The following is a 24,992-nucleotide window of genomic DNA, read 5'->3' on the forward strand; positions in this document are numbered from 1 at the left end:
AAATATAATAGTTAATAGTGGCCCAAATAGGTAGATAAGTAAAATGAAGTATAAATAGGCTATTTAATCAGGATTTTAGGTATCCAGGATGAAAAGGAGGAAACTAGGATTAGTAGTGGCCAACGATTTGAAATGTCTGAGAATTCTTGTATTTGGTTTTCGTCAATAAAACAGAAGTATTTTTCATTACTTTTCTCATCCCCTTGGTTCTAGGTGCCAGTTCTAACAAGGATGCAATGTTATTTGTTTAGAGATGATTTGTAGGAACTCCTCTATTTTTTTCTCATAGGTCAGCTATCCATTACTTCAAATTACTTTTGAGCATTTGGTGTTTGGTTTCAGTTCCTTTATTTAGATAAAAATGTTTGTAAATTGGCTGGCTTCCTTTCTGAATTGACTTGTCTGAGTCTGAAGAAGGACTCCCCGAAAGGTTAAATGCATTGCTTCTATTTTTGGGTGTGCAACACTCTTCCTTACTATTCAAGTTCTCATAACTCAATAAATTCAATTTTATATTTTTAATGTTGTGGCTTATATGTTCAAAAACTTGGAAATGTTTTGTAAAAAGGGTCTACTTGAAAGATAGACATGATAAATATATTTAACTAGATAATTTCAATTTTATTATGGGTTTTAGGCATTCATATAATTGAATTTGAGATAACAAATTGTATAGTATATAATAATTCGTTATGTACGTGGAAGAAATGAATATCAAACACGTGTATTTCACATAATAATAAGTGTGAAATTCATCCAAAATTGATGTTCATTTAAAGTAGTCATGAATCCCGATCAAGGAATATAGGATGTAATAGACTAATTCAAAAGCTTGTATGAGTTAGTTTGTGGTAGTTAGTATTGGAAGAAAAGGTAGTCAGACATTTAGGTAGTTATAACTAACAGAAACTATGTGAATCACCCTTACTCTAACATTTAGGTCAGACATTTAGGTAATTCTCTCTAAACAGAAACTATGTGAATCACCCTTGCTCTAAAAAATTTGGTATCTAGAGCCTTATGCAATCAAGGGAGCTTCCATTGAAACTGAGACTGAGAGAAACATTAACTACTATTGATCATCATTGCTATAACCATGGTTGGGAATTCGAGTTTTCCAGGAAATTTACCAATACTTGATGGCAAGAATTAGGGACAAAGGAACATTCAAATGAAGGTGTTGTTTTCGATTTCCAGATGTTCTTGAGATTGTTCAAGCAGGCTTCCTAGAATTAGAAAACAATCCTACAAACGCACAAAAAGTTGCCTACAAAGATGCTATAAAATGCGATAGCAAAGCCTTGTTCTTGATTCTTCAGAGTGTGGATGCAAGTATTTTTTTTATAAGATCTTAAAGGCATCTACAACCAAGGAAGATGCTTCATTGGTGGAGGAAAGATTCGAAAGGTGTGGCTTCAATCATTGCGAAGGTAGTACAAGCTACTTCAAATGGAAGAAGGAGAGCGGGTAGCATATTATTTCAGCAAGTTGTTGAATCTTGTCAATCAGATGAGAAGATGCAGTGAAAAAATCACAGACGTGATAATCATGGAAAAAGTCATGCACGCGGTGACTCAAAGCTTTGATCACATTGTTGTAGCCATTGAAGAATACATAGAAGTAGAAAATATGAAGTTTGAGGAGCTTCAAGGTTCTTTGGAGGCACAAGAATTAAAATTGATTCAAAGAAATCAAGAAAAAATGGCTGATCAAGCTTTGCAAGCCTAAGAGAAAGGAGAATCAGAAAGGTGGAAAGGAAAGAAAGACAAAGGGAAGTTTGTCAAAAGGGACTAAAATTATAACCAAGGTAAGCCAAAGGCTGAAGACAAACTAGAATCCTCTCATAGGGGAGAAGCTGGTCCCTCAAATCAAGGATACAAAAAGAAGAAAGATAGAAGGAAGATACAATGCTTCAACTGTGAAAAGCGGGGCCACTATGAAGCTGAATGTTGGCATGGTAAAGGAAAAAGTAAAGGAAAATAGAAAAGTGACAATCAAGAGGCACCTGTGGCACAAGATGGTGATTCAGTTCCAAGTCAAAGGTTGGAAAGGGTTTCTCAGTGGTCATGAAGAATGACAAATTGGAGCTATTTGATCCAAGTCAAAGGTTGTTGCTAAGATCACCTATTTCAAAGAATAGGATCCTTCAAGCCAACATCAGAACCACTAAAGTGCAGTGCCTCTCAACCACAGTAACTGATCAAGAGAACTGGCTATGGCATTTTAGGTTTGGACATTTAAACTTTAGGAAGCTTAAGTCAATTACATTCTAATGAGATGGTGATAGGATAACCAAAAGTATGTGTGCCTGAGAAAATTTGTGAAGTATGCTTTGCTGGTAAACAACCTAGGCATAGTTTTAATGCACATTTGCCAAGAAGGGCATTAGGATTACTTCATGTATTGTATTCTGATGTGTGTGAGCCTTTTCAAATACCTTCACTAGGAGGAAATCGATATTTCACATCATTTGTTGATGAATATAATATAATGATGTGGTTGTATCTTATTAAGGCTAAAAATGAAGTGTTTAATATCTTTCAAAGATTTAAGGCTATGGCTGAAAGGCAAAGTGGAAGGATCATTAAAATTCTAAGAACTGATGGTGATGGAGAGTATATACATCAAGTGAATTTAAGTCATTTTGTGAGAAGTTTGGTATCTTACTTGAAGTTACAACCCCATATACTCCTTAACATTATGGTTTGGTTGAGAGAAGAAATATGATTGTGTTGAATATGGCTAAGAGCACAATAAAACAGAAAAATCTGCCGCACAATTTCTGGGGTGAGGCAGTAATTACAACCACCTATCTGTGGAACAGATGCTCTACAAAGAGACTTAAAGAGAAGGTACTAGAAGAATCCTGGTCTAGCAGGAAACCAACTGTAGGTAATTTGAGAGTGTTTGGCTCACTATGCTTCAAGCATGTACCTGATGAGAGAAGAAAGAAATTACAAGATAAAAGTGAAGCCATGATCTTGGTTGGATACCATATCAATGGTGCCTACAAACTATATAATCCAGCCAAACAGAAAAATTGAAATTAGCAAGGATGTAGTGGTGTGTGAAAATGAGTCATGGGACAAGAAAAATCAGAGAAATGGGCATGACTCAACCATTCCTATACAACTTGATGAAGTGCATATTGATGATGAAGGAAATACAGAGGAACTGAATGAGACTAAAAAGGACACCATTCCTCAAGGTGTTCAGATTCAGAGACCAGTTAGAGAAAGGCAACCCCCATCAAGGTATGCAGACTTTGAGATGTTGCATGATAATGAAGTAATTACTGAAGGGGACATGGCACATTTTGCTTTGCCGACAGATGTAGAACCTATCAATCATGAAGATGCTTTGAAGGAAGATGCATAGAAGCAAGTCATGATAGAAGAATTAAAAGATATTGAGAGGAACAATACTTGGTAGTTGGTTGAACTACCACAAAACAAGAAGGCAATTGATGTTAAATAGGTTTTTTTTAGCTCAAATTGAATCTTGATGGATCTATAGCAAGACAAAAGGCCAGACTAGTGGTAAAAGGCTTCAAACAAAAGCCCGGTGTGCATTATACTGAGGTGTTTGCACTGATTACTAGGCTTGAGAGAGTAAGCTTAGTAGTTATTTTGGCCCGTAGCAATGGTTGGTCCCTATCTCATATGAATGCTAAATCTGCATTCTTAAATGGTACCTTGGATGAACTGGTTTATGTTACACAAACACCAGGTTTTGAAATTAAAGGCAAGGAATCAATGGTGTACAAGTTGAATAAAGCTCTATATGGCCTTAAGCAAGCTCCTAGAGCTTGCAAAAGGAGAATAGACTTATTTTTTTTTTATCCAAAATGAGTTCTCTAAGTGTTCAGTTGAGTATTGCATGTATGTGAGAAGCAAAGCAGGAACTGTTTTACTAATTTGATTGTATGTAGATGATTTGCTAGTAACATGTAGTGAATTTGAAGAAATTGAATAATTCGACATTGATGAAGATTAAATTTGAAATGACAGATACAGGCAAATTGGCTTAGTTTGGGAATCGAGTTTGTGACAATCCAAGTAGGATATACAATGGATGTCCTGAAGAGGTTCAATATGACTGACTGTAATCCTTCAATTACTCCACTTGAAGTGGTACTGAAATTGGATAATACAAGTAATGATGATGAGCCTGTTGATCCAACTTTGTTCAAGCAGTTGATAGGATCATTGAGATATCTGTGCAACGATAGGCTAGATATCAATTTTGCAGTTGGCTTGGTGAGTAAGTTTGTTGTTGAACGAAGGAAATCAAATTTCATGGCTGCCAAGAGAATACTGAGATGCCTAAAGGGAACTATGAAGTGTTGTTCCTATGTGAATCAAATTAGGGAGAAGCTTAATTAGTAGGGTACTCTAATGTTGACTGGTGTGGAGATAAGTTAGATCAAAAAAGCACTTTTAGTTACATGTTTCAGTTTTTAGGAGCACCAATTTCATGGTGTTATAAGAAGCAACCAGTAGTTGCATTATCAACATGTGAAGCAAAATATATAGCAGGCTTATTTGTTGCTTGTCAAGCTATTTGACTTAATTCATTGGTGACAAAATTGAGGATCAAGTTGAAGAAGCCTATAAAGTTGTTTGTAGATAATAAATCTACAATTAACTTGGCCAAGAACTCAATCTCCCATAGAAGGAGCAAACATGTTGGGACAAAAATTCACTTTCTAAAGGAACACATGAATAAAGGTGTGATCAAAATTGTCTATTGTCTCACTGAATCACAAGTAGCATATGTGATGAGTAAGACAATAAAGATTGAAAGATTTGAGAAGTTAAGGAAAGCTTTAAGTGTTGTAGCATTTTGAATTAAGGGGATGACGCAGTAGACTAATTCAAAAGCTTATATGAGTTAATTTGGCAGTTAGAATATTGAAAGAAAATTAAGGACGGTTAGACAATTAGGTAATTATAACTAACTGAGTTTGTTGTTGCAAGCTTCCTTCATATGTATAAAAATTATTCTTTGTAAAACATTCTACAGAAATCAATAATAGAACTCTCATTCTCAATTTCATTTACTCTCTCATCCTCTTAATTTCTCTCTAAACAGAAATTGTGTGTGTGAACCACCCTTGCTCCAAATATATATACGTGATCTCTTTTTTAAAAAAAAGGAATATATACGTGACTAAACAATTGGCAAGTAGAGATGTCAAATACTATTCTTAAATTTAATTAGATTAGATGATGAGGGTGATGAAAAGATTTCCAAAGCAGCTTAATCGACGTAAGTAAAAATTACCCAGTTGTATTCTCTTTCCAATAATACCGATTTGAGCATAAAAGGAAAACTTTTTTAATATTGAAATAAGATGAGAGGGGAGAGAGAATCAAAGCAAGATGACAGGCAGGGAGTAATATGAAAGAGCCAATAAAAGCTGAAGAGTGTGCTTTTAATATGAAACATTTTTTATATTTCTTATGAATTTTTTATGCATATTATTTTTTCCTAAAAATTTTGCTACAATTTTAGCAAATATATGATTATTTTCTTAAACTCGTTAAATTCATAGATTATTTTTTTCTTGGTATTCTTATACAACTTTTTGTTTCACATATAAAACTAAACTTTTTGATTCAATAGGAGAAGGCGCTATAGATGTTGTAAATAAAGAAACTTGAAAAGTGTTACTAATAAAGTAAAAAAAATATTTTAATAAAAAATAGTTAATATTAAAATAATATCATTAAATACCTAACATCATTCATAAAAGATTATTATATTAACAAAATTGTTTTAATTATTTTAGTCGTTTCAAATTATTTTTTCAAGGTAGCCACTGAGTTACAGTATGCACATGTAGGTAATTAAAAAAAAAATGAATAGTAGAACTATTGATTTACCAAGGAGACGTTGCAGTACAGGGTTCTTAGGTTCTAGTACAAGAAGCCAGTGCAATCTTAACGGGTTACGTAGTGTTTGTTAATTAATTAATCAATGAAGCTTGTGTACTACATCGAGTGCATGTTCCACGATAGACAAATACAGTATCAATCAATGAATAATATATTGCATGTAACAGATCGCCACCAATCCCCGCTAATATAATGGTTGCATCTCATTGAGGCAAGTCACGAATCCCCGAGTTGGCTGCATCAAGTTGTGATGGGAATCAATGGCAGCAATCACGCCAAGAAAATGAAATCCCATTATCTTCTCACAGTATATCATTAATTAGGCTAACTGGTGTTGACGGATATAAATCCATTACTGCCATTGATTCTCATCACAACATGGTCCAGTCTACTCGGGAACCCACACAGGTTATTTAAGGCTTTTTTTTTTTAGAACAAAACTCGATTGCAATGAACCTAAAAAAAGGAATAAACATTTGGTTGACTAACGAGTATTTAGTTTAATTCTCATTTTTTGTTGTTGTGTTGTGTTAGGAGGTCAGAGAACTTGCATTGCAGGAGTCATTGAAAGAGCAAGATAGAAATGTTTGCTGATGTTATGTGAGGGTGAATGTCCTTTGATATGAAAGCCATGTGAGAGAATGCTTGCTTGTTTTTACTTACTGTTTTCATCTCTGCTATGAACCGGTTTGTTTTTCAAGAGAAAGAGGCACATATCTAGCTAGTTTCCAGTGTCCCGCTGTTAGCCACAGCTCATATCATATGCCATGTTTTTCTTTGTATTAACGGCTAGTGTTACATTTCTTATCTCCATTCTCTACTCGAACTAGTTCTAGACATTAATGAATAAGTTGTAATCAAGTCAGCCAGATTTTACAAGTGTGTTTTTGGGTGAATGTTTGCAAGACATAGTTAATGTGGATATTAACATAAAACATATTAATTACTATTTTAACGTTAATTTTATAAAATATCCAAACATGCACTAAAAATGTCAAAATCACATAAAGTGATCCATAATGCCAATAGAGACATAAGCAAAAAGTTTGTATAAAGATATAAAATGGATCCAGTAATTAAGAAAGAACAAGAAAGAAAGAAGGCAAAAGAGGTGGTTGGTTTGAGTTTTCTAACTAATATTTTTAATAAAACTAACAAACTAATAATTACTGATAAAAAATAAATAAAAAATTGTGGAGAACATTAAAATATGCAGAAAAGTGAGAAACTGAACATAAAATATGAGACCCACCGAAAGCATAGTTGGGCTTGCCATTTGGTCCTATATATATTTGTAAAAAACAAGATGCAAAACAAAACCGGCCCATGATTAATTTCTTTTTCCCTCCTCTTTTTTATCTCTCTCTCTCCCCACTCCACTCTTTTGGATTTTTATTTTTTATTTATAAACATATCTTTGAGAAAAATTTAATTGCCATGGAGAATTTTGACAAAATCCTGTCAAGATACTTATAAATATTGCGTAAAATATTCAAGATAAGAGAGACTAAAGTAAGTTACTCAAATTATTTTTTTAAAAATCAGATTAGATTTATTTTTCCCTCAAATCACACACAACTTTAGTAACATATGTACATCATTTCCCATCTCGGATCTAACCTTTGTGGCACTGGCAATCACCTCTTTTGAAGTTATTTTGGAAACGGGTTCTTGGACGTGAACATCAAGTTATCAATGATATAATATATTTGACGTCATTACAGAAATATATCACGACTAAAAAACACAATCAGACCGTTATTTTGTCTCCCACTCATTGTATTGGTTCAAAGATCAGTTTTTAATTGGATTTGTTATATAAGTCGATTTATTTGTTTATTTATTTATTGTTGAATCTCTTAGTGGCATCATCCACTTAATTTGCCACACTTTTTTGGTGAAACATCGAATTGAATTTTAACGGTTCTTTTATTTGAAGATACACAACTACAATACAACTCAAGTAGTACGTGCTCAATTAATATATAGCTAATTCTACTAATGCTATCGTGATTATGTGTGAGTTGACACCTACGATCATGGGTCTAGTTAAATATTTGTATAGAGCTCAGCTTTTACGGCCACATGCACATGAACAAGCTCTATCACAGCCTGCAAGAATAGGTCTTCATGATTTCAAATATATGAATGTTGGCTTTTCGTTAACTTGTTTGACTCCCCCATGTTTGATAGAAAAGCCGCAATCTCGGCAAACTGTATTACTCTACTTGTTGCAACATAGTGTCTTTGATATTGCAATTTTCCTCGTTCTAGCCACTATACTACTATACTAGTTTTTTTTCTTCTTTTTTTTGAGAGATATATATTCTGACAAGACATCTCAACTTTCTTTTTGGGCAAAGACCACATAATTCTCTTTCAAATAAGATAAAGTCACTGTAGATGACAATTTTTTCTCCCTATGTTTAAAGTAACTACTTATACAAGACTCAAACTTAACAATTACAGTTTAATTATTGTCAATTGATCCACGATATTTACATGTTAACGAACATTAGTTCTGCTCTCTTAACTTATAGTGCATAGTTATGTTCTTACTCTTAAGTCTTACCTGTTAAGTTTTTTTGACATGACTTGACGATTGTGATGAATCTATAAAATTCAAACTAATTTTTAAAAAATTTATTTCAAATACATCCAAATATAATTAAACCAAACACTACTAAGTTAAGATGAGACAATACATTTAGTGGAAAGTAGTTTGCGGGGACAAAATATATCTCCTGGAACTTGAACTAGAAAAGTAAAAAAAAAGAAAAAAAAACTTTATAAAATAAATGAAGTAAATGGGGCCCAGAGCTGAGGGGGGTAACAGAACCTCTCTCTTTCTTGATACCAACCTTGCATACACATCAGACAAAACTGAGGGCTATGATGAGGTTCAGTGTGGGACCCTAGTCCTGTGAGGGCCCCATCCTCACTCATTTTCACAGGGTCACGACAAGAATGTGACATGCACATGCTGAACCCGGAAGGAAGACATTCTCACTCACACACCATAACCATTCCCTCCAACACTGCATGCGCTGACAACCACTCTTTTGATCTCCACATCCAACCTACACTGAAAACAACCCAGCAATGCAAACTGCAAACTCATGATATTATTTATGATGCTATGCAGTATTCTCTACACATACCTCATTCTCAACTTGGAAAACCACATCCTCAACTTAATATCAGATATGCATTCATCCCCATTGGGCTTTCACTAGGTTACAACTAGCTCAAATTTGGACTAGTCATAGGAGGGAAAATAAACTCCATTCTATACTAGAACTACTCCTTCAAATTTAAAATAAATTAAAATATAAAAATTAACTGTGAAATAAATTTATCATATTTTTTACACATTTAAAAAAATTCATCCTGTAGGAACTCAAATTTCCTAAAAATTCAAATACAAAAGTAGATATTTATTCTAAAAAGATTATACAATATATATATGGCTACATGCTACTGATCCAGTACTGACAGATGCAAAATTTAACTAACCTATATCTTTAGCCTTCCTAGCTAGTAGTTGTTGTTAAAATTTAAAACATGTACCACAAATTTATCTCTTCAAATTTCCATGAAAAGAAACTTTTGTTAGAGTAAACAATTCAATTATGCATTCTCTGTCTTTGATTGAGAAGCTTCCCGGATTCTTTCCTAGTTGTTTTTTCCCATGTGTTTTTTTATTGAAAAAGCATCTAACTTACCTGATTGCATTTGCAATACAATGGAGTTTCCTGAATTGGGTTTGGGTATCAGGATAAAAAAAATTGTATTTTATCAAACAGAAATCAGTGATTTGTTGAGCCTGGTACATTATGTGTCAGCCTCTCTCAATGGAATTGCCATAATTACAATAAATGTTGGCCTACTAAATGTATGGTTATTCTCTTTTCTTGGGTACAATGTATTGTTATTTTTTATTTATGTACCGGACCAATTGTTGTTTTCTTTTGTACCTTAGGGTAACATAATTAAGGAGTTGTCGTAGGGAGTTTAACCTTTCTCATTTAAATCCTCACCAAAAAGACAAAAAGAAAGAAAGAATATGTTTTGTTTAAATCCTCACCTACCCTAATCATTCATGTTATTAACATCGTCCTCGTGTGTGATTGTAACCAAATATATTGACTATGAGCAAATAATCAATTTCATCAAGCATCCAACCCTATTAGGAGAGGAAACTATTATAGTGAATTGAAAATTCCATCTAAATTATACCCACTTTCACCATTTAAATTAAATATAATACGAGTATCATTAAAGGTGGATTCGATGGATACTAATGGAGGCTCTGACCACTCCCCTAAACATTATTGGTATATGAAAACTTTTATCTAAATCAGATTTGTCTGCTTAAATAGAAGAACGAATTATTGGAGTGATAACTAGTAATTAATCTCATGCTCAAGACAGAGAAAAAGGAAGCTTGTAAAGAAGAGGGTTTGTTGCACTGCGCTACACAATCTTATATCCCCTGGCCTGCTGATATACAATATTAGCTATATTAAAGGACTTTATCAGAATTTTTAAGTCGACGCAATTAAGTTCACACATACATCAATTCGGTGTTGTCTTAATTGAGGAACTTTGCGTATTTGTGAGTATGACATATAATTTGGTGGATCACTTAATTACTAACTTATATACGAAAATGATATGCAGTTATGCACAATCCACACCAACAAAATGAAGGCCACGTCAATGTCCATCTGATATGGGAATTAATTTGAAAAGCTAAAAGGATAGCTTTTCTGGCAATTAAAATTAGAAGTTGCAATATAAATTTAAGCTTAATTTTTTTAAAATAAAAATATTGCCTGTCTCGTGACTTTACACATAAGTTTATTGGTTTATCTAGTTTTCTATGGATTTAACTTGTATAGTTTTAAATATCTTTTTAAGTTCAAATTGCTCTTTGAATCTGGCTTCTTAAAATGATGGATTAGTTCTTAGTTTTTTATGGGTCTCCTCATCATTATTAGAGTATTGTTTTGTTCTTTCCTTTCTTAGGTCAAAATAATCCTTCCTTCATGAGTTTAGATTTTGGTATGCCAAGTAGGTGCTGTGACAATCCGCTACAGCAAATATGAGAAGCCATCATCACCCAAAGGTGGGTGATGTTGATGCAAGGACATGGGGCAAATCCATTATTTCGTGTTGTTTTCTGCAATGTGAATAAAATGAAAATTCACCATGAAATGTCTAACAAATTAAATGAGAAATCCATTCCTTTTTATAAGCTTTAAAATTTTCTCCATGTGGAATTGTGTGCTGGATGGATTGTGATATCAACGTCATTTTGGCCTGAATTACAGCATCCTAATTTTATGGAACTAGAAGGAAATAAAAGATGGACAAATTTCCATTTTGTCTTTCTTCAGCAAATAACCACATAAAAAATAGGGAGTACTAATAGTTAGTGTCCCATGATTCACTTGAAGATTAAAACTCACCTACTGGTGTAGGATATTAGGGGTCAAAGAAGAATAAAAGTTACTGAGAGAGTCCAATGAATTTAATGCAGAGGCCAAAAAAAGAAATAAGATACTAGCAATATAGAATGGTATTATTTGAGGCTATGTCGTTGCACCATGAAGATTCAAAAAGTGAAAGAGCAAAATTTAGGAGAGACGAACACTCCTCACAGAACTACTTAGGCAGGCCCTAGTCTTTGATATCAAACCAAAGGCACATTCCACCTACCTATACCTTACCTAGACAAAAAGCTTCAACTTCAGAACACTCTTTTTTTGTCATGTCTGAACATGCAGCACCCACTTTCAAAACTGTGCTAGTTTGAGTTGGAGTGAAAGTGACTTGAACCAACATTTACAACAACAACAACAACAACATTCCACTCTGCTGAATTATTTTCTAACTCAAATTCATGGCCTCAACAGCTGAACCACTTCCTTATAGCTCAAGAAGAAGAGATGAGTCAGAGTTCAATTTGAGAGAATGGGCAGTGAAAGCTAGAATCCGCCGAGAGAACACCAACTCTAGAAGGTACTCAGGATCTTACATGAGAAGCTTTAGAGAAGACACAAGGTCATTTAGATCAAACATAACCATTTCTAGCACTGCTTCTTCACCCGGATACCCCTTAAAAGGTACCTTTTTTTTCCTCCCTCCAATTCAAAGGAGTTCATTGTTTTAAGTCTTAATCTCATTTTCACCTCAAATTCTCTCATTTGTTGCAGATGATATAGACCCTTCAACATATTCTTTCACAACTGCTCTTAAAGGTACAACTACAAGTGAATGAACATTGAACCACATTGATCATTAGCATAGCATGTTTATGATTTTTTTTTTTTTTGTGCTTAAGGTTTTTTAATCAAATAAATGATGGTGGTGGTCCATTGCAGCATTGCAAGCAAGGGCAGGCTATAACAGGTGGGGATGCTTATCTCCAGATGGTTTTGCTTTAAATTCCAAGTGGAATGAAGCAGAAAGGTATATATGCAACCCTCTCTCAGGGGAGGTACCATTGGAGTGTTTATCTGCAAAAACTCTTAGTGGAAGATCTTTTAGAAACTCAATAAACAGAATTGCCATGTCTGCTCCTCTAGTTTATTCCTCAAAGCACATTCCAACAAAGCCAGCAACTTACATACAAGAAGAAGTGGCTCTTCAATTTCCCAATCCAGGTTCAAACACTTAATTAGCAAGCCATGATGTTCTTTATTTCCTTTTTAATTGCAAGAACAGTTCAATTTACTTCCCGATTCTACTTTGTCTCTCTCTCTCTCTCTCTCTCTCTCTCTCTATTCAGAAAAGAAGAAAGAGGGAATCACAAGAGATGTTGGTACTCAAAGCACACCCCCTTATCTTAGTTCAACCAGTCCCAGCCCTGCTTCAACTCCATCCATCACAGAGAGATCAAAACCTCGAATTTCTGACTCCCTTAACTTAAATGCAAAAACAACAAATTCCGACGAAGAGGTATGTGCAACACATTTTTCACTGTATTTAATTTCCTTTAATGAGTTTATCAGAAATTCAAAATCTTATAAACGTTCTAATCAAGACCTCAAACACTTTAGATTCAATTCATATTTCCCTTTTCTTTGGTCCTCAATTATGAATGCCATTAAGTGAGTAAAGATAAAAACACCAAGACACAAGAAATTGCTAGAGTTTTAAACTATTGTAATTTGTTTGTGCCTCTTTTTTTGGATTGTACTTAATTTGTTATTTTCCTCTTGTTTGACAAAATAGAAATTGTAAAACTAGAGTAAATAGTGTATGAACTTAAAGTATAATCCAATCTAATTACATAGTATAATGTGTAGTAAATTTGTTTACTTTTATAATAATTATTTTAAAAATTATACATATAATGTATTATCTAATATCATGTATGATCTAAAGAAGTATCCAAAAAATGAGATAAAAAGCCAGGTTGCATTTCAATTTTTCAAAATTATTCAAATCGAAAGGAAAGAAAGAGAACAACATAGTGCAGTTTCCAAGATTAAAGAATCAAATCTGTTGTCTAGATTATAACCTTCAAGTGTGGGGCAGTGATAGTTATATTGTCCCACTGGATTTCATGTTTTAAGTGTATCACTTATTTTTGGCCCCTACTTACTTTCCCCCCTAGGAGGCTGCTTTATACTACACATACGGTTGCACTTGTCTGTGATTTTGGGAATCAATTTTTCACTCATCGAAGTGTGATCTCAGATGCGAGTGTCAAATTTTTCATAACTCTTCAATCAAACCTTGTTCTTCCTCTTGAATGATTTAAACATGGCAGCAGTGTGGTTCTTTTTGAACATATATAGCTCTTCCCTTTGTCTCATATGAAGGCACTGAAGATTCTGAAATCCAAAGTACATTAGTTTACCTTCATGGGTACTTCAACAAAATGTCTACTCACTGTCATGCTACGTACCTTTCCTTCATTAGAATTACATACAAATGAACAGAGAGAGTAAAGAATGTAAACTAAATTATGGTATAGCAATAATAACATCATAGAATAGTCACATTAAGGAAATATGGCACGGGAAACAGTAAATGATTCGTATTTCAATTAAGGATAATGCAAATGGTTCCCGTAACTGTTGTACTAACTGTGCTACATTCCAATAGTTTTTTTTGCAAATGTCACACACATGAACATGATATAGCCAACAAAGTTGTTAGAGATTGAATTATTATTCCATACGTAAGCTAGTCATAAATAATGATCTTTTGTCTTTTGCTTATTCAAATGGAACATCTCTTGCTTCAGTTTAAATTTATATGAATTCTGCAATCGATAAGTTGGCCAATCTCTCTCTGTGTCAGAAGAAAATGTCGGTTCGTAACATCCAAACAAAATTGGCATATTAGGTAGAAACACGGCACAGGTGCATTAAATCAAAAAGTATTATCTATACCAAAAAAAAAAATCATTTTACATTATTTCAATTTAACCTTCAAAACATTGATATTAAGATAGGATTAGTTTTATATCTAAGCATAATTGGTTCAGTACTATAGATATTTTGTTGTTACAATTAAATCAAATTATATAGTTATTACCGACGGTTGATTTGGTTTGATTTGGACATATTATTTATCTGGTTTGGCTAATTGGTTTACTATATACTGTGTTTGCACCGATTCAATTCCATTCTTAATGTATATGCAAATATTAACATATAAAATTAATAAACATAATAGTTGTTAATAGTTTCACATTAATTAGCTAGGGTGTGGGGAAACCTGATTAGATTAATAAACTGATCCAGTTGTTATGATTATTTTTTTGTAATTTTTTAATAAGCCTTCCCAGACATGGAAGTTTCTGAAGTTTTCAAAATAGAGAGACTTGAGTGAGTTTTCAAAATAGAAAGGATTTTTTATATATATAATAAAGACAAAATTCAAAAAGGGATATGAGAATAATCGAAAAGAAATGAATTCTCTGTAAGATGAAAAATCGTACCCATATGACCCACTCATTCTAAACTATTTTTTTTCTTTCATTTTATTTTCTCTATTTTAAGATTAAAATGAAGGAAAACTTTTTAAAAGGCATTACTTTGAGAATATTAATTTTGCAAATAAAAATTGAAAATGGATTACTTGAAACTAGGTGTTTTCCTTCGAGACCTATCGTCAATCAAAACTTGGTTTGCTTATAAATCTGCTTTACTAATTTGTTTGGCATTAATTAAAAGTGGCAGTGTAAAATCATCTTCGATTTTTTTGTTTTATTAAAATAATTTGAGTTTGATAATAGCTACTTAAGAAAAACTGTATTCCAGATTAAAATAAATAAATTCCTTCAATTAAAATAATATATCAATTCAATAAAAAAATTTACAATACAATAATTTAAAATTTTAAAAATCTCATAAAATTAAAATTCAATTGATTTATGTGTATGCTTAAATGATCTGCACTTGATCTTAGCAAAAGGCTCGTAAAAGTATATATATATATATATATATATATATATATATATATATATATATATATATATATATATATATATATATATATATATATATATTGACGAATCTGCATTGTACTACAACACCCGTAGCCAGTATCTAAGATTGGCTTACATATGTACACAAAGATTTTACCAATTTACTGAGCTTTCTTACCAAATGTAACAAACTTGAATTCAACCTTTGGGTTTGTAACTTCCATGTCAAAAAATTCATGATCGAATATTTTCCCACAAAAGATGACACATGATTGAACTGATGTTGATTAGTGTTTCCTAAATTAGCAACATTCCGAACTGATTAATGGGATTGAGAAGGCACATCATACCAAGCATGACATTGATGTGAGAGTGGCAAATGCATGTGCAGGTGGAAGAGAAAGATGAAGAAACATGGGAGACAAGAGAAACAAAAAGAGAAAAGAAGGTGTGGAGGAAGAAAGAGGAGCAACTTTGCAAACAAAGTGGGTGCTTTTCGTGGATGAGAAAAAAAAAGGGAGAAAGAGAAAAAGAAAGACAAAGAAGGAATAACATCTTTCTCACTCACTTCAAAGCTGGCAAAAGATAAAGAGGCTGAAAAAAAGATAAAGGGGGTACATGCATGATGGTTGAGATTCTCTTTCTCACTCACACACATGCAAGCAATTTTTACAGTGCTTTATTACTGAAAATAGAGAAGTTAAGAGCAATTGCAAATTTCAAAGAGCAATTTCAAATTGTAATATGAAGGGGATGAACTGTGGCGTGTGTGTCGCTCTCTATCTCTCGTGGTCCATTTTTTTTGTGTTTTATGTAAAATAGTAAGTGATGGCATGGCTTGTTGTGTTCTTGTGGTGAAATTTGGCTGACAGCTCGGGCTTCACGTGCATGCTTTTGTTCTGCATTTTGAATCCGTATACGTAGGTTCTTATCACTTTCGTCTTACAAGTCAATTGTTAAACAACTAGTCAGGATATTTACTTGTTTATTGATGTAAAATTCATCAATGGTAATATGAATAATATAATTAAAATACTATATGTAGATAGCTTTTGAAGAAATAAATATGAAAATAGAGCTTTTCATTGTGTTCGACACGTTTTAAATAGGATTATTTCCGAAGTTCTAACAAGGACGGATCCATCTTATGGACATTCATTACATAAAGATATGTTTGTGAAGAATTAATTTATATGTAAATTTTAAAATTTTGTCCCTAAATCTTTTGTAATGCTTGAATTAATGATGAAAAAGTAATTTTCATAGTTAAATTTTGTCATCAATGCTTAATTTTCTTTAGTGATTGGGGAAATTACCCCCAATCTTTTAATTTTTTCTAATATAATGTATGATTACAAATTTTCCCAAGTGTAGTATAAAAACCTAATTGATAATATGAGAATTATTCCTACAAATTTATGTATTTTTTTTATTCGTAAAAGTTAAAAACTTATACCATGAAATTTATATTTATTCACTTATTGTGCTAAATCAATAAGGTTAGACCCTTGATACAAATTTATGTATATGATTATTCTTCTCATGATATAAAATTTCTATATCTTTGTATTTACAGGAGGATACATGTGGGAGAAAGAATATAGCTCTGGAAGAAATAAATATGAAAATATAATAAATATATGTGGTGGGGTTATATAACCATTTGCATAAAAAATTATTGACGTACGTGGTTGTACATTTATCCCGTATAGTAGAAAGGAAATTCTTAAATTTCAAAAGATTATTTATTTATTTATTTTGTTGAAATGATAATGAAGAAAAAAGTAAAGAGGAAAGAAAATTAATTTGAACATTAATAAATTCAATTTTTTCTTTTCAATTTCTACATTTATTTCAAATTTTAAAATGTTGTCCTTTCTTCCATTTATTAACACAACCATGAACAGTAGTGTGTAATAAAAGCCATGTTACTTGAGGTTGTTCATAAAATGCTTCATATTTTACTTTTTTTTCTATTGTTTTAAGACGTGAAATTTTTTCAATTAAATTCATTTATATCAAAATTATAAAAATTAATTAATGTTCGGTCAAAAAATTATAAACATGATAAAAAATTTATGAATAAGTGAATGTGATGAACAATCAATTTTTTTATTTGTTCATAAGACTCACTTTTCAAGCAAATTTTATTATGTTTATGACTCTTTATTTGAAATGTCTATTTGTTGGTTCGATCATAATTTTGATAAAGGTGATATAATAGGGAGAATGAAATTAAGGTATGACTTGGGAGGTTGTGATGGGTGGAAAGAGTATGTTACACTGTGCATTTTCAAGTTAAAATAAATTATGATTATCATATAACTCACTTTCTCCCTATTTTTCTCTATCTTTTTCTGCATTTTTCATCATATCACATCTATCCTTTTTTTTCTCTATCTTTTGTTTTGTCTCTCCTCCATTTGCCCCAAATTGGGGCAGAGGTTTATCATTTTTCAGGGAAAAAAGTGTGATGTGTCATAGATAAATTGGTGATTAAAAAGAGGGAAGAAACAATATTAAAGAGTATTTGAGAGTATTATTAGAAATTTTTTATCTAATAATAATAATGATAATTTGTTATAATATGTTTTCATAAACTATTGTTTATATTTTCTTTCTTTCCTATTTGATGCCATGCTACTGATGACAATTAAATATAAATTTATTTATGAGTTTAATTTTCCATGTATTGGTAGAGTAAACAACTTTATTCTAATTAAGTAAAATCGATTGCATGAATTCCAATGATACTAAAGTCGGTTAAAACTAATATTTTAAGTTATAATTTACCCATCATAAACAAAGACAGATGACTTACGCGAGGATTATATAACAGAAAGGGGAAGAATTATTATTTTGTTTGTAGAAAAACGACGTCGGATTTATTCCTTTGGTCCTTGGTGATCAGAGTACATCAACATTTTCTCTCGTAGATATGAGGATCATACTTTTGCAAACGCTGTCAGATTCACCTTAAATCAAGAGTAAGTTAGTTATTATTATGTCACTAATACTCTAATTTCTGTGTTCCTAATTTGGTTTAACTTTCTTTCTTTCTCTCTTATAATTTGGAGTTTCCTCCAAAGTGTTATGCTGTTTCATAAGATATCCCTGCCAAACAGTAAATTCGAGATATAACAAGGAATATGAGAAACTAAATGTTGAAGTCTCTGCCAAACTTTCTTTTTTTCTTTCTGAGTTCCTATGAAGGTTAGGTTAGCTTATTCCATTATTGCCATAAAACTGCTCCAAAGTAGGAATCCATGCTCACCAAAACATAATTGACTTCAGCTTTATCCTTTGACTTCGTTTCCTTCTGTTGTGCATGATTAATTCACCCATTTGCATTTCTGTTAAATGGAGTTTGAAGGATTTTTCTTTTTTGGACCTTACATTATAAATTATGAATGCCTGTTCGATGACTCACTTTATTCCTCGTCATTAATTAATGTTGTCTTGCAGCCCAAGAGTGTGTCATTTTGTGGCTACAGCATTCCTCATCCTTCAGATAATCGTGTTAATAACATCAGGTGCTGAATATACTGTGATTTGCAAATTTGTTCCACAATCTAGTGCCATGAATTAATCTATTTTTTGTCTTAAAATCACATGAGTAGCGTATACTTAGCTACCAAATTCGTATTTTGTTAGACAATCTTGAATATTTTTGTTCACTTACTATTTGTTACTTTTGGTCGATACTAAAAGCTCTCATTGCATGACATTCTCTGTTGAACTAAGAAGTTTTCTTATCAGAGTTCAGATAAATAATTAAGCAGCCAAATATATACAAATTATTTTTCTTTTATAATAAAAAAAACAACATAATAGGAAGTAGATCAACCACAAATATGTTTTACATCATGTATGGCATGACTATTAATGCCCATATGCGTATTTGCATGACATTTCTTGTTGTATTTTTATGCTCTAAATTTGTCTATTTGCATCACGCGAGGTGTTAAAAGATGCATGTCACAACCTCATACACACAAAAGATCATCAAGAAGTAAATTCAAGATTATAGCATATGCTCTCATAGTGTAATACGAAGAGAATCAATATAACAGAATTTATGGACTTATCTGAGTCATTACGATCTTGACGATATGGGGATGAATGACTTAATTGATCACTAAAATGAGAACAAATTATACTCAGAGTTACGATTCATTCTATCAAAACTCTATAGAAAAATAACTTATAGACACCAACAACTATTGATGAGGAGATTCCGAGATTATATATAGACTGTTCAACTCTTTTTTATTCATTCATACATACTATTCAAAGAAGAAAACATAATTGTCTGTAAAATACGCTCAAAGTTTCTATCTCTCGAACAACTCTTTTTAGCCTTTCTAGCACGAGCAATCTTGAATTACAGTGAAGAAGTCTATCCTCTACATTCCATGGCACCTTGTTTAATTTGTACATATAAATATAAATACCACACTTAAGACATTCATGGAGAGAATGTATAACTAACGGTTTTGAATGGTGTTGTGGTTGAGTTTTTGCTGTGAAATAATGTTGTAGTTAAATTTAATTTATATTTGTTACACATTGGTTTTCCAGTTGTTATTTTTTTTTTTTTTAACTATTTTCCAATTAAGCATCATGTCATTCACGTATTCTTATAGATATTGCAAATATAAATCTTAGTCAACCCCTAAATTGCTCAACTTAGTTACAAATTCGAGTGTCTATTACCCATCAATTGCTATATTTGTTTGATTTGGCTTTCATGTTTCCGATTTCCCCTCCATTATGCACTGACTCTAATTTTAACCACCATTCTCACTTCTCACTCTTCAATCACAATGTTAATCTCATCACCTAAACAACCCTTCCTCCTCGTAACCATCTTAATCACCATCTTGTTATTGGGCCCAGGCCCAATCCTCGCTCGCAACGCCCACGTCATCAATTTCCGGTCACCGAACCTCTACCCGGAATCCCTAACGTGGGACCCACGCGCGCAGCACTTCCTCCTCGGATCCCTCCGCCAGCGCATCATCGCCGCCGTCTCCGACGCGGGGGTCGTGGAAACCTTCATCTCAGACACCGACCTTCCCGCAGACGTCGCCTTCCTCGGCCTCGCCGTCGATTCCCCGCGAAACCGCCTCCTCGCCGTCGTCCACTCCAGCTATTCCCTCCCTCCGTTCAACGCCCTCGCCGCCTACGACCTCCGCTCCCGCCGCCGCCTCTTCCTCTCCTCCCTCCCCTCCGAAGAGATCGACGCCGCCAATGACGTCGCCGTCGACCACCGCGGCAACGCCTTCGTCACAAACTCCGGCGGAAACTTCATCTGGAAGGTCACCGCCGACGGATCCGCCTCTATCTTCTCCACATCTCCGATGTACAAGACGGCAACGGAAATTCCAGCAAACGACAACGACACCGCACCTCACGGTTCCCTAGGACTCAACGGAATCGCTTACGTCAGCAAAGGTTACCTTTTAGTGGTGCAATCGAGCACCGGGAAGGTTTTCAAGGTGGACGCGGTGGACGGCACGGCAAGGAAAGTGTTGCTGAACGAGGACCTCGTCGGCGCCGACGACATCGCGGTGAGGAAGGACGGGGCGGCGGCGGTGGTGTCGCCGTTGAAGGAGTTGTGGTTGGTGAAGAGCATTGATAGTTGGGCGGAGGGAACGGTGTACGACAACGTGGAGGTTAATGTGCGGCGGTTCCCGACGTCGGTGGTGGTCGGAGATAAGGAGAGGGTGTATGTGTTGTACGGACACTTGGATGAAGGGAGAATGGGGGATTCCGGAAGAGAGAGTTTTGGGATTGCTGAGTTAAGATCTAAAAAAGAGGGTCAAGATGAGAGCATTTGGATCTTTGTGCTCATTGGTATTGGCTTAGCTTATTTTTGCTTTTGGAGGTTTCAGATGGGTCAACTAGTTAAGAAAATGGACAAGATCAATTGAGTTTCAGTTCTAAAGAATGTTTTGCTCCCAGTTTTGTAAACATATTCAGGTTGGTTGATTGATTGACTCGTACCAGTTTTGCAATTTTTTTCAGTTCATTCTAAGTGCAATTTTGATTAGATTGTTTGCTTGATGGACTAATGGATGCCTCTAGTAATACTAAGTGGTATCGATTTTGAGTTGATACAGATCTTGTAGAAAGTAATTTGTTATCAGAAACAATAATATACAATGCCAATTTATTAATAAATCAAGTCTAAGTGGGAGGCTTGTTTCATGGGACCTCCATTTTTTAGCTGCCTTTATGGCTTCTAAGTTCTAATGAATCTATTGATACCTTTTATAGGACTGGTCTTTATAGAAATGGCCTTTTTTTTTTGTTTCATCTTGTGGTTTAATTTTCTTTATAAAAAAATAGTTCCAGATGATGTCCTGGAGAGCATCCCTACTTTTAGCAGACTGTGCCAGGCAACACTGTACCGCAAAGCTACTCTGTTTCCTAAATAGAAAATACACAAACCTAATCTTTTTTATATCAAAAGAGAAAGGAATTAAGTAGATAATTGGGTACTAAACAAAATATAAGCTATATTATTAACAATTTAGTTCCGATAACAACAAATATATTTTGAACGGTAGTTGATGTTTTGGAATCGTGAATTACATCAGAGCAGCTTCAGCAAAATGAAATCAAAGCATACCCTTAAACATTTCATTATTTCCCTCAATCTTATTATATCACCTATATCTGTCATGTAGCATTGCGGCTCCATTGATTTTTTTCAATCCTTTTAATGCATCAAAAACTATGTGTTAACAGAACATAATTTGCATTTAATATGCCCACATAATTTTGTGTTAAGAAAACTAAATAATTTTTGTTTTTCCGTCTGTTAAGAATGATAGTCTTATTTTGAAATCCTGGGCAGTATTTTCCTTGATGCCTAAATGCTATGAAGAAATTCCACCCATTTAGAGTTCTTAATTATGGAGTTTACCATGCAAACTCAATGTCAAGGGAACCATTTGCAAGCGAACACCGACATTCTTTCAAAATATAACACAGGCATTAACAGCAAGCGCGACCAAAATATAATCATATCATCTCTAGAAATTGGCACCATGAAACATCATGAAAAATTTGAAGTCAAAATTACTAGATGCTCAGCTGGAATACCCAAAAACCTTGCACCTTACACCAATGTCTACAACTCAACAAGATATTCTTTCAAAGTTTGAATCAACAACTAAAACCAGAAAATAACAAGCAAGGAACTTCAAGAATACTTTACTGTTCGCCAGGCAGTGTCTTGATGATATCCGAATCACCTGCAAACCACAAATACATAAAAAAAAAAGCATTAGAAAAACAAAACAAAAGCTCGTTTCTAATATTGAAATAGGAAGGGAGGCATCAGATACCAGGATCAATAATGCTAAGGCAGCACACTCTGTAATATTTGCCACATGCAGTGCCCAAATCCACATTGTCTATAAACATCAAAATATTTTGTTAATGAGACAAAAATATACAGCAACCTTAAAGAGTTAAATGACAATTTCTACCAGTTATCATAGCATCCAACAATTATCATCAATAGGTAAAATTACAATCCGGTTGTTTGTGTAATAATTTATACAAGAGAAACAGCCGCAAGTAGTGCATACAAAGGTCAGCAACCTATATCATATGTGTAATTATCAAAACGGTAGCTATAAACTTCAATAGGCTACTACAAATGCAGATAATTTAAACTTCCAAAAACCTTATCACCAGGTGTTTAAAAAATAAGTCTAAAACCACTATTCAGGTTTTAATGCAGGACATTCAAACATATGACCGACCCAAGGTCTCCCAGTGACTCCAAAATGTATATAGATAATTTTAGACGTAGCCAAACATTGACTTGAATTGACAACAAGAAGTTAACAGAAAACAGATAAACAAGTATCATTAACACAGTATCAATAAACAAGTATCATTAACACAGTATCCTAAGTTAAATCCAACAAGATTAAATTGACCTAAATGATATGGGGTCTGCAGACCCACATCCCACCCCATATAGATCAGAATAAATGCAAGGCATGTTACTTAAACTAGCATAAAATTAACATTAAAATTATCAGACAAAAACATTGGAAACGGAAGAAAAGCATTAGATTAAGAACTTACTCCCATTGTAATGATGAACCCCAACCTTTGCCAACATAGCATAGTATTCAATCTCTGACTTCCTCAAAGGGGGGCAGTTGTTAGCAATGATAATCAATTTCCCTGCAGATAATTCAATAATTAATAAATCATTTTATACAACAACAAAAATATAAACAAAGGCAAACATCCACAATAACTTAATTCAAATTACATTACATCATCCTTAGAGATCAAATTAGTCAATAAATTAGTCAACCAGCAGCAAGGAACATTAACATTATCAAATGCATTTGTCACTAAAATGCTAGCATATACTTTTTTAACACACTTTTCTGTTGTTGGGGAAAATTTCTCATATTGATCTTATATAATAACCTTGGTCCATTCCTTATTAGTGGGACCAGTGTGAAATTCAATCACGGAACACCATAATACCTTAACTATATGAAATTCAATGCACCATTTTTCAACAGTTCTGGAACTGAGACAAGTGTAGAAAATCAATGCCAAAAAATAAAAACAAGAGAGAATTTGAAAGTGTAAAACAAAAACGATACCTTTGGAGCTCCTAAGAGATTTGAGAACGGTCTTGTAACCGAGGGTGAATTTGCCACTCTTCATGACGAGAGCGAGCCTGTTGTTGATGCTCTCATGGGTCTTCTTCTGCATTTGTTAAAATAAATAACAGAAAAGAAACACATTAAAATCGAGTTGGAATTGAAAACCCTAAATCTAAAAGCTATAACCATGAACAGATCAAAAACGGTAATTGCAGAGAGAGAGCATACAGTTTTTTTTGCGGCAACCATTTTTGTGAAGAGGAGAAACCCTAGACGGAAGAGACGACGGCGAGTGAGAAATGGAGTTTGGTCACTGCCACTAGGGTTTGCTATGCTGTCGTTTCGTTAGATAATATAGAGCCCTCAGTTTCCCACATTGGGCTGGGCCTTTTTGTTCCTCTGGGCCTCAGGACCAATTTATTCTTGGATCAGTTTTTACAATCTCATTTTTAATTTTTATTCTATCCTAAAAAAACATTTATTCTTTTACACGATTAATTATGTTTTGTTTGCAATTATTAATTATTTTTCAAAGTTAAAAAGTAGTTCTAAAAAACTAGCATAAAATTATATTTTAAATGAAAATGAAAAATTAAATAAAATTTAAGTCAAAATGATGTTTTTTTGTTTGGATAAAAATTATAAATTTCATTCATTCACCGGATATTATCCTATTCGAGTCGGATAAGATTATTATTAAAAATAAAATTCTTTTACAAGTATTTAACATAATTATATACATAAAATTCCAACTTGATAGATTATACTTGTCAAGTTGAAATAATCCCTGTCCTAATTAAATTTTATTTGACAATTTTAATAATTTAAATGATCGTGCTTTTTTTTTACAAAATGGTTGTACTTTTTTACGTATGGTAAAGATAAATATACAGTGCATCAAATAAAAAAACTTTAAAATGATAAAATACATATTTTTCTATTACGTAATTAAGACAAAAAAATGTGATTTTTTTTAGTTTGTGTTTT

General features: G+C 33.2%; 4 protein-coding genes and 1 non-coding gene across 7 annotated transcripts; 4 read left to right on the plus strand and 1 right to left on the minus strand.

The window, feature by feature from the left end:
- The first annotated feature begins 4,070 nt into the window (after positions 1–4,070).
- Positions 4,071–4,385, plus strand: LOC106799563 (uncharacterized mitochondrial protein AtMg00810-like). The gene has a single exon (XM_014778458.1). It carries the CDS (start codon positions 4,071–4,073, stop codon positions 4,383–4,385), a length of 315 nt encoding a protein of 104 aa, XP_014633944.1.
- A 1,748-nt stretch (positions 4,386–6,133) lies between these two features.
- MIR4415B (microRNA MIR4415b) lies at positions 6,134–6,289 on the plus strand. The gene has a single exon (NR_048900.1). It is a non-coding gene; the product is annotated as a microRNA MIR4415b (primary transcript).
- Positions 6,290–11,250: 4,961 nt separating this feature from the next.
- Positions 11,251–16,389, plus strand: LOC100804073 (uncharacterized). Of its 3 annotated transcripts, none has more exons than XM_006585771.4 (5): positions 11,251–12,031; positions 12,122–12,166; positions 12,290–12,571; positions 12,697–12,866; positions 15,658–16,389. In XM_006585771.4, exons 1-5 carry the CDS (start codon positions 11,809–11,811, stop codon positions 15,757–15,759), a joined length of 822 nt encoding a protein of 273 aa, XP_006585834.1. In that variant the 5' UTR covers positions 11,251–11,808; the 3' UTR covers positions 15,760–16,389. The 3 variants fall into 3 exon arrangements, with proteins under 3 accessions (XP_006585834.1, XP_006585835.1, XP_003531911.1); XM_006585772.4 differs by lacking the exon at positions 15,658–16,389 and adding an exon at positions 13,528–15,338 and having other exon boundaries at positions 11,272–12,031; XM_003531863.5 differs by having other exon boundaries at positions 11,311–12,031; positions 15,743–16,389.
- Positions 16,390–19,476: 3,087 nt separating this feature from the next.
- Positions 19,477–21,469, plus strand: LOC100795571 (uncharacterized). The gene has a single exon (XM_003530429.5). It carries the CDS (start codon positions 20,178–20,180, stop codon positions 21,285–21,287), a length of 1,110 nt encoding a protein of 369 aa, XP_003530477.1. The 5' UTR covers positions 19,477–20,177; the 3' UTR covers positions 21,288–21,469.
- A 964-nt stretch (positions 21,470–22,433) lies between these two features.
- Positions 22,434–24,315, minus strand: LOC100499680 (uncharacterized). The gene is made up of 5 exons (NM_001378016.1): positions 24,234–24,315; positions 24,003–24,108; positions 23,464–23,565; positions 22,710–22,778; positions 22,434–22,616 (listed from the first exon to the last, which is right to left on the minus strand). Exons 1-5 carry the CDS (start codon positions 24,252–24,254, stop codon positions 22,576–22,578), a joined length of 339 nt encoding a protein of 112 aa, NP_001364945.1. The 5' UTR covers positions 24,255–24,315; the 3' UTR covers positions 22,434–22,575.
- Positions 24,316–24,992: the final 677 nt, after the last annotated feature.

This window comes from Glycine max, chromosome 8 (assembly GCF_000004515.6).
Source record: "Glycine max cultivar Williams 82 chromosome 8, Glycine_max_v4.0, whole genome shotgun sequence".
Classification (NCBI taxonomy): Eukaryota; Viridiplantae; Streptophyta; class Magnoliopsida; order Fabales; family Fabaceae; genus Glycine; species Glycine max.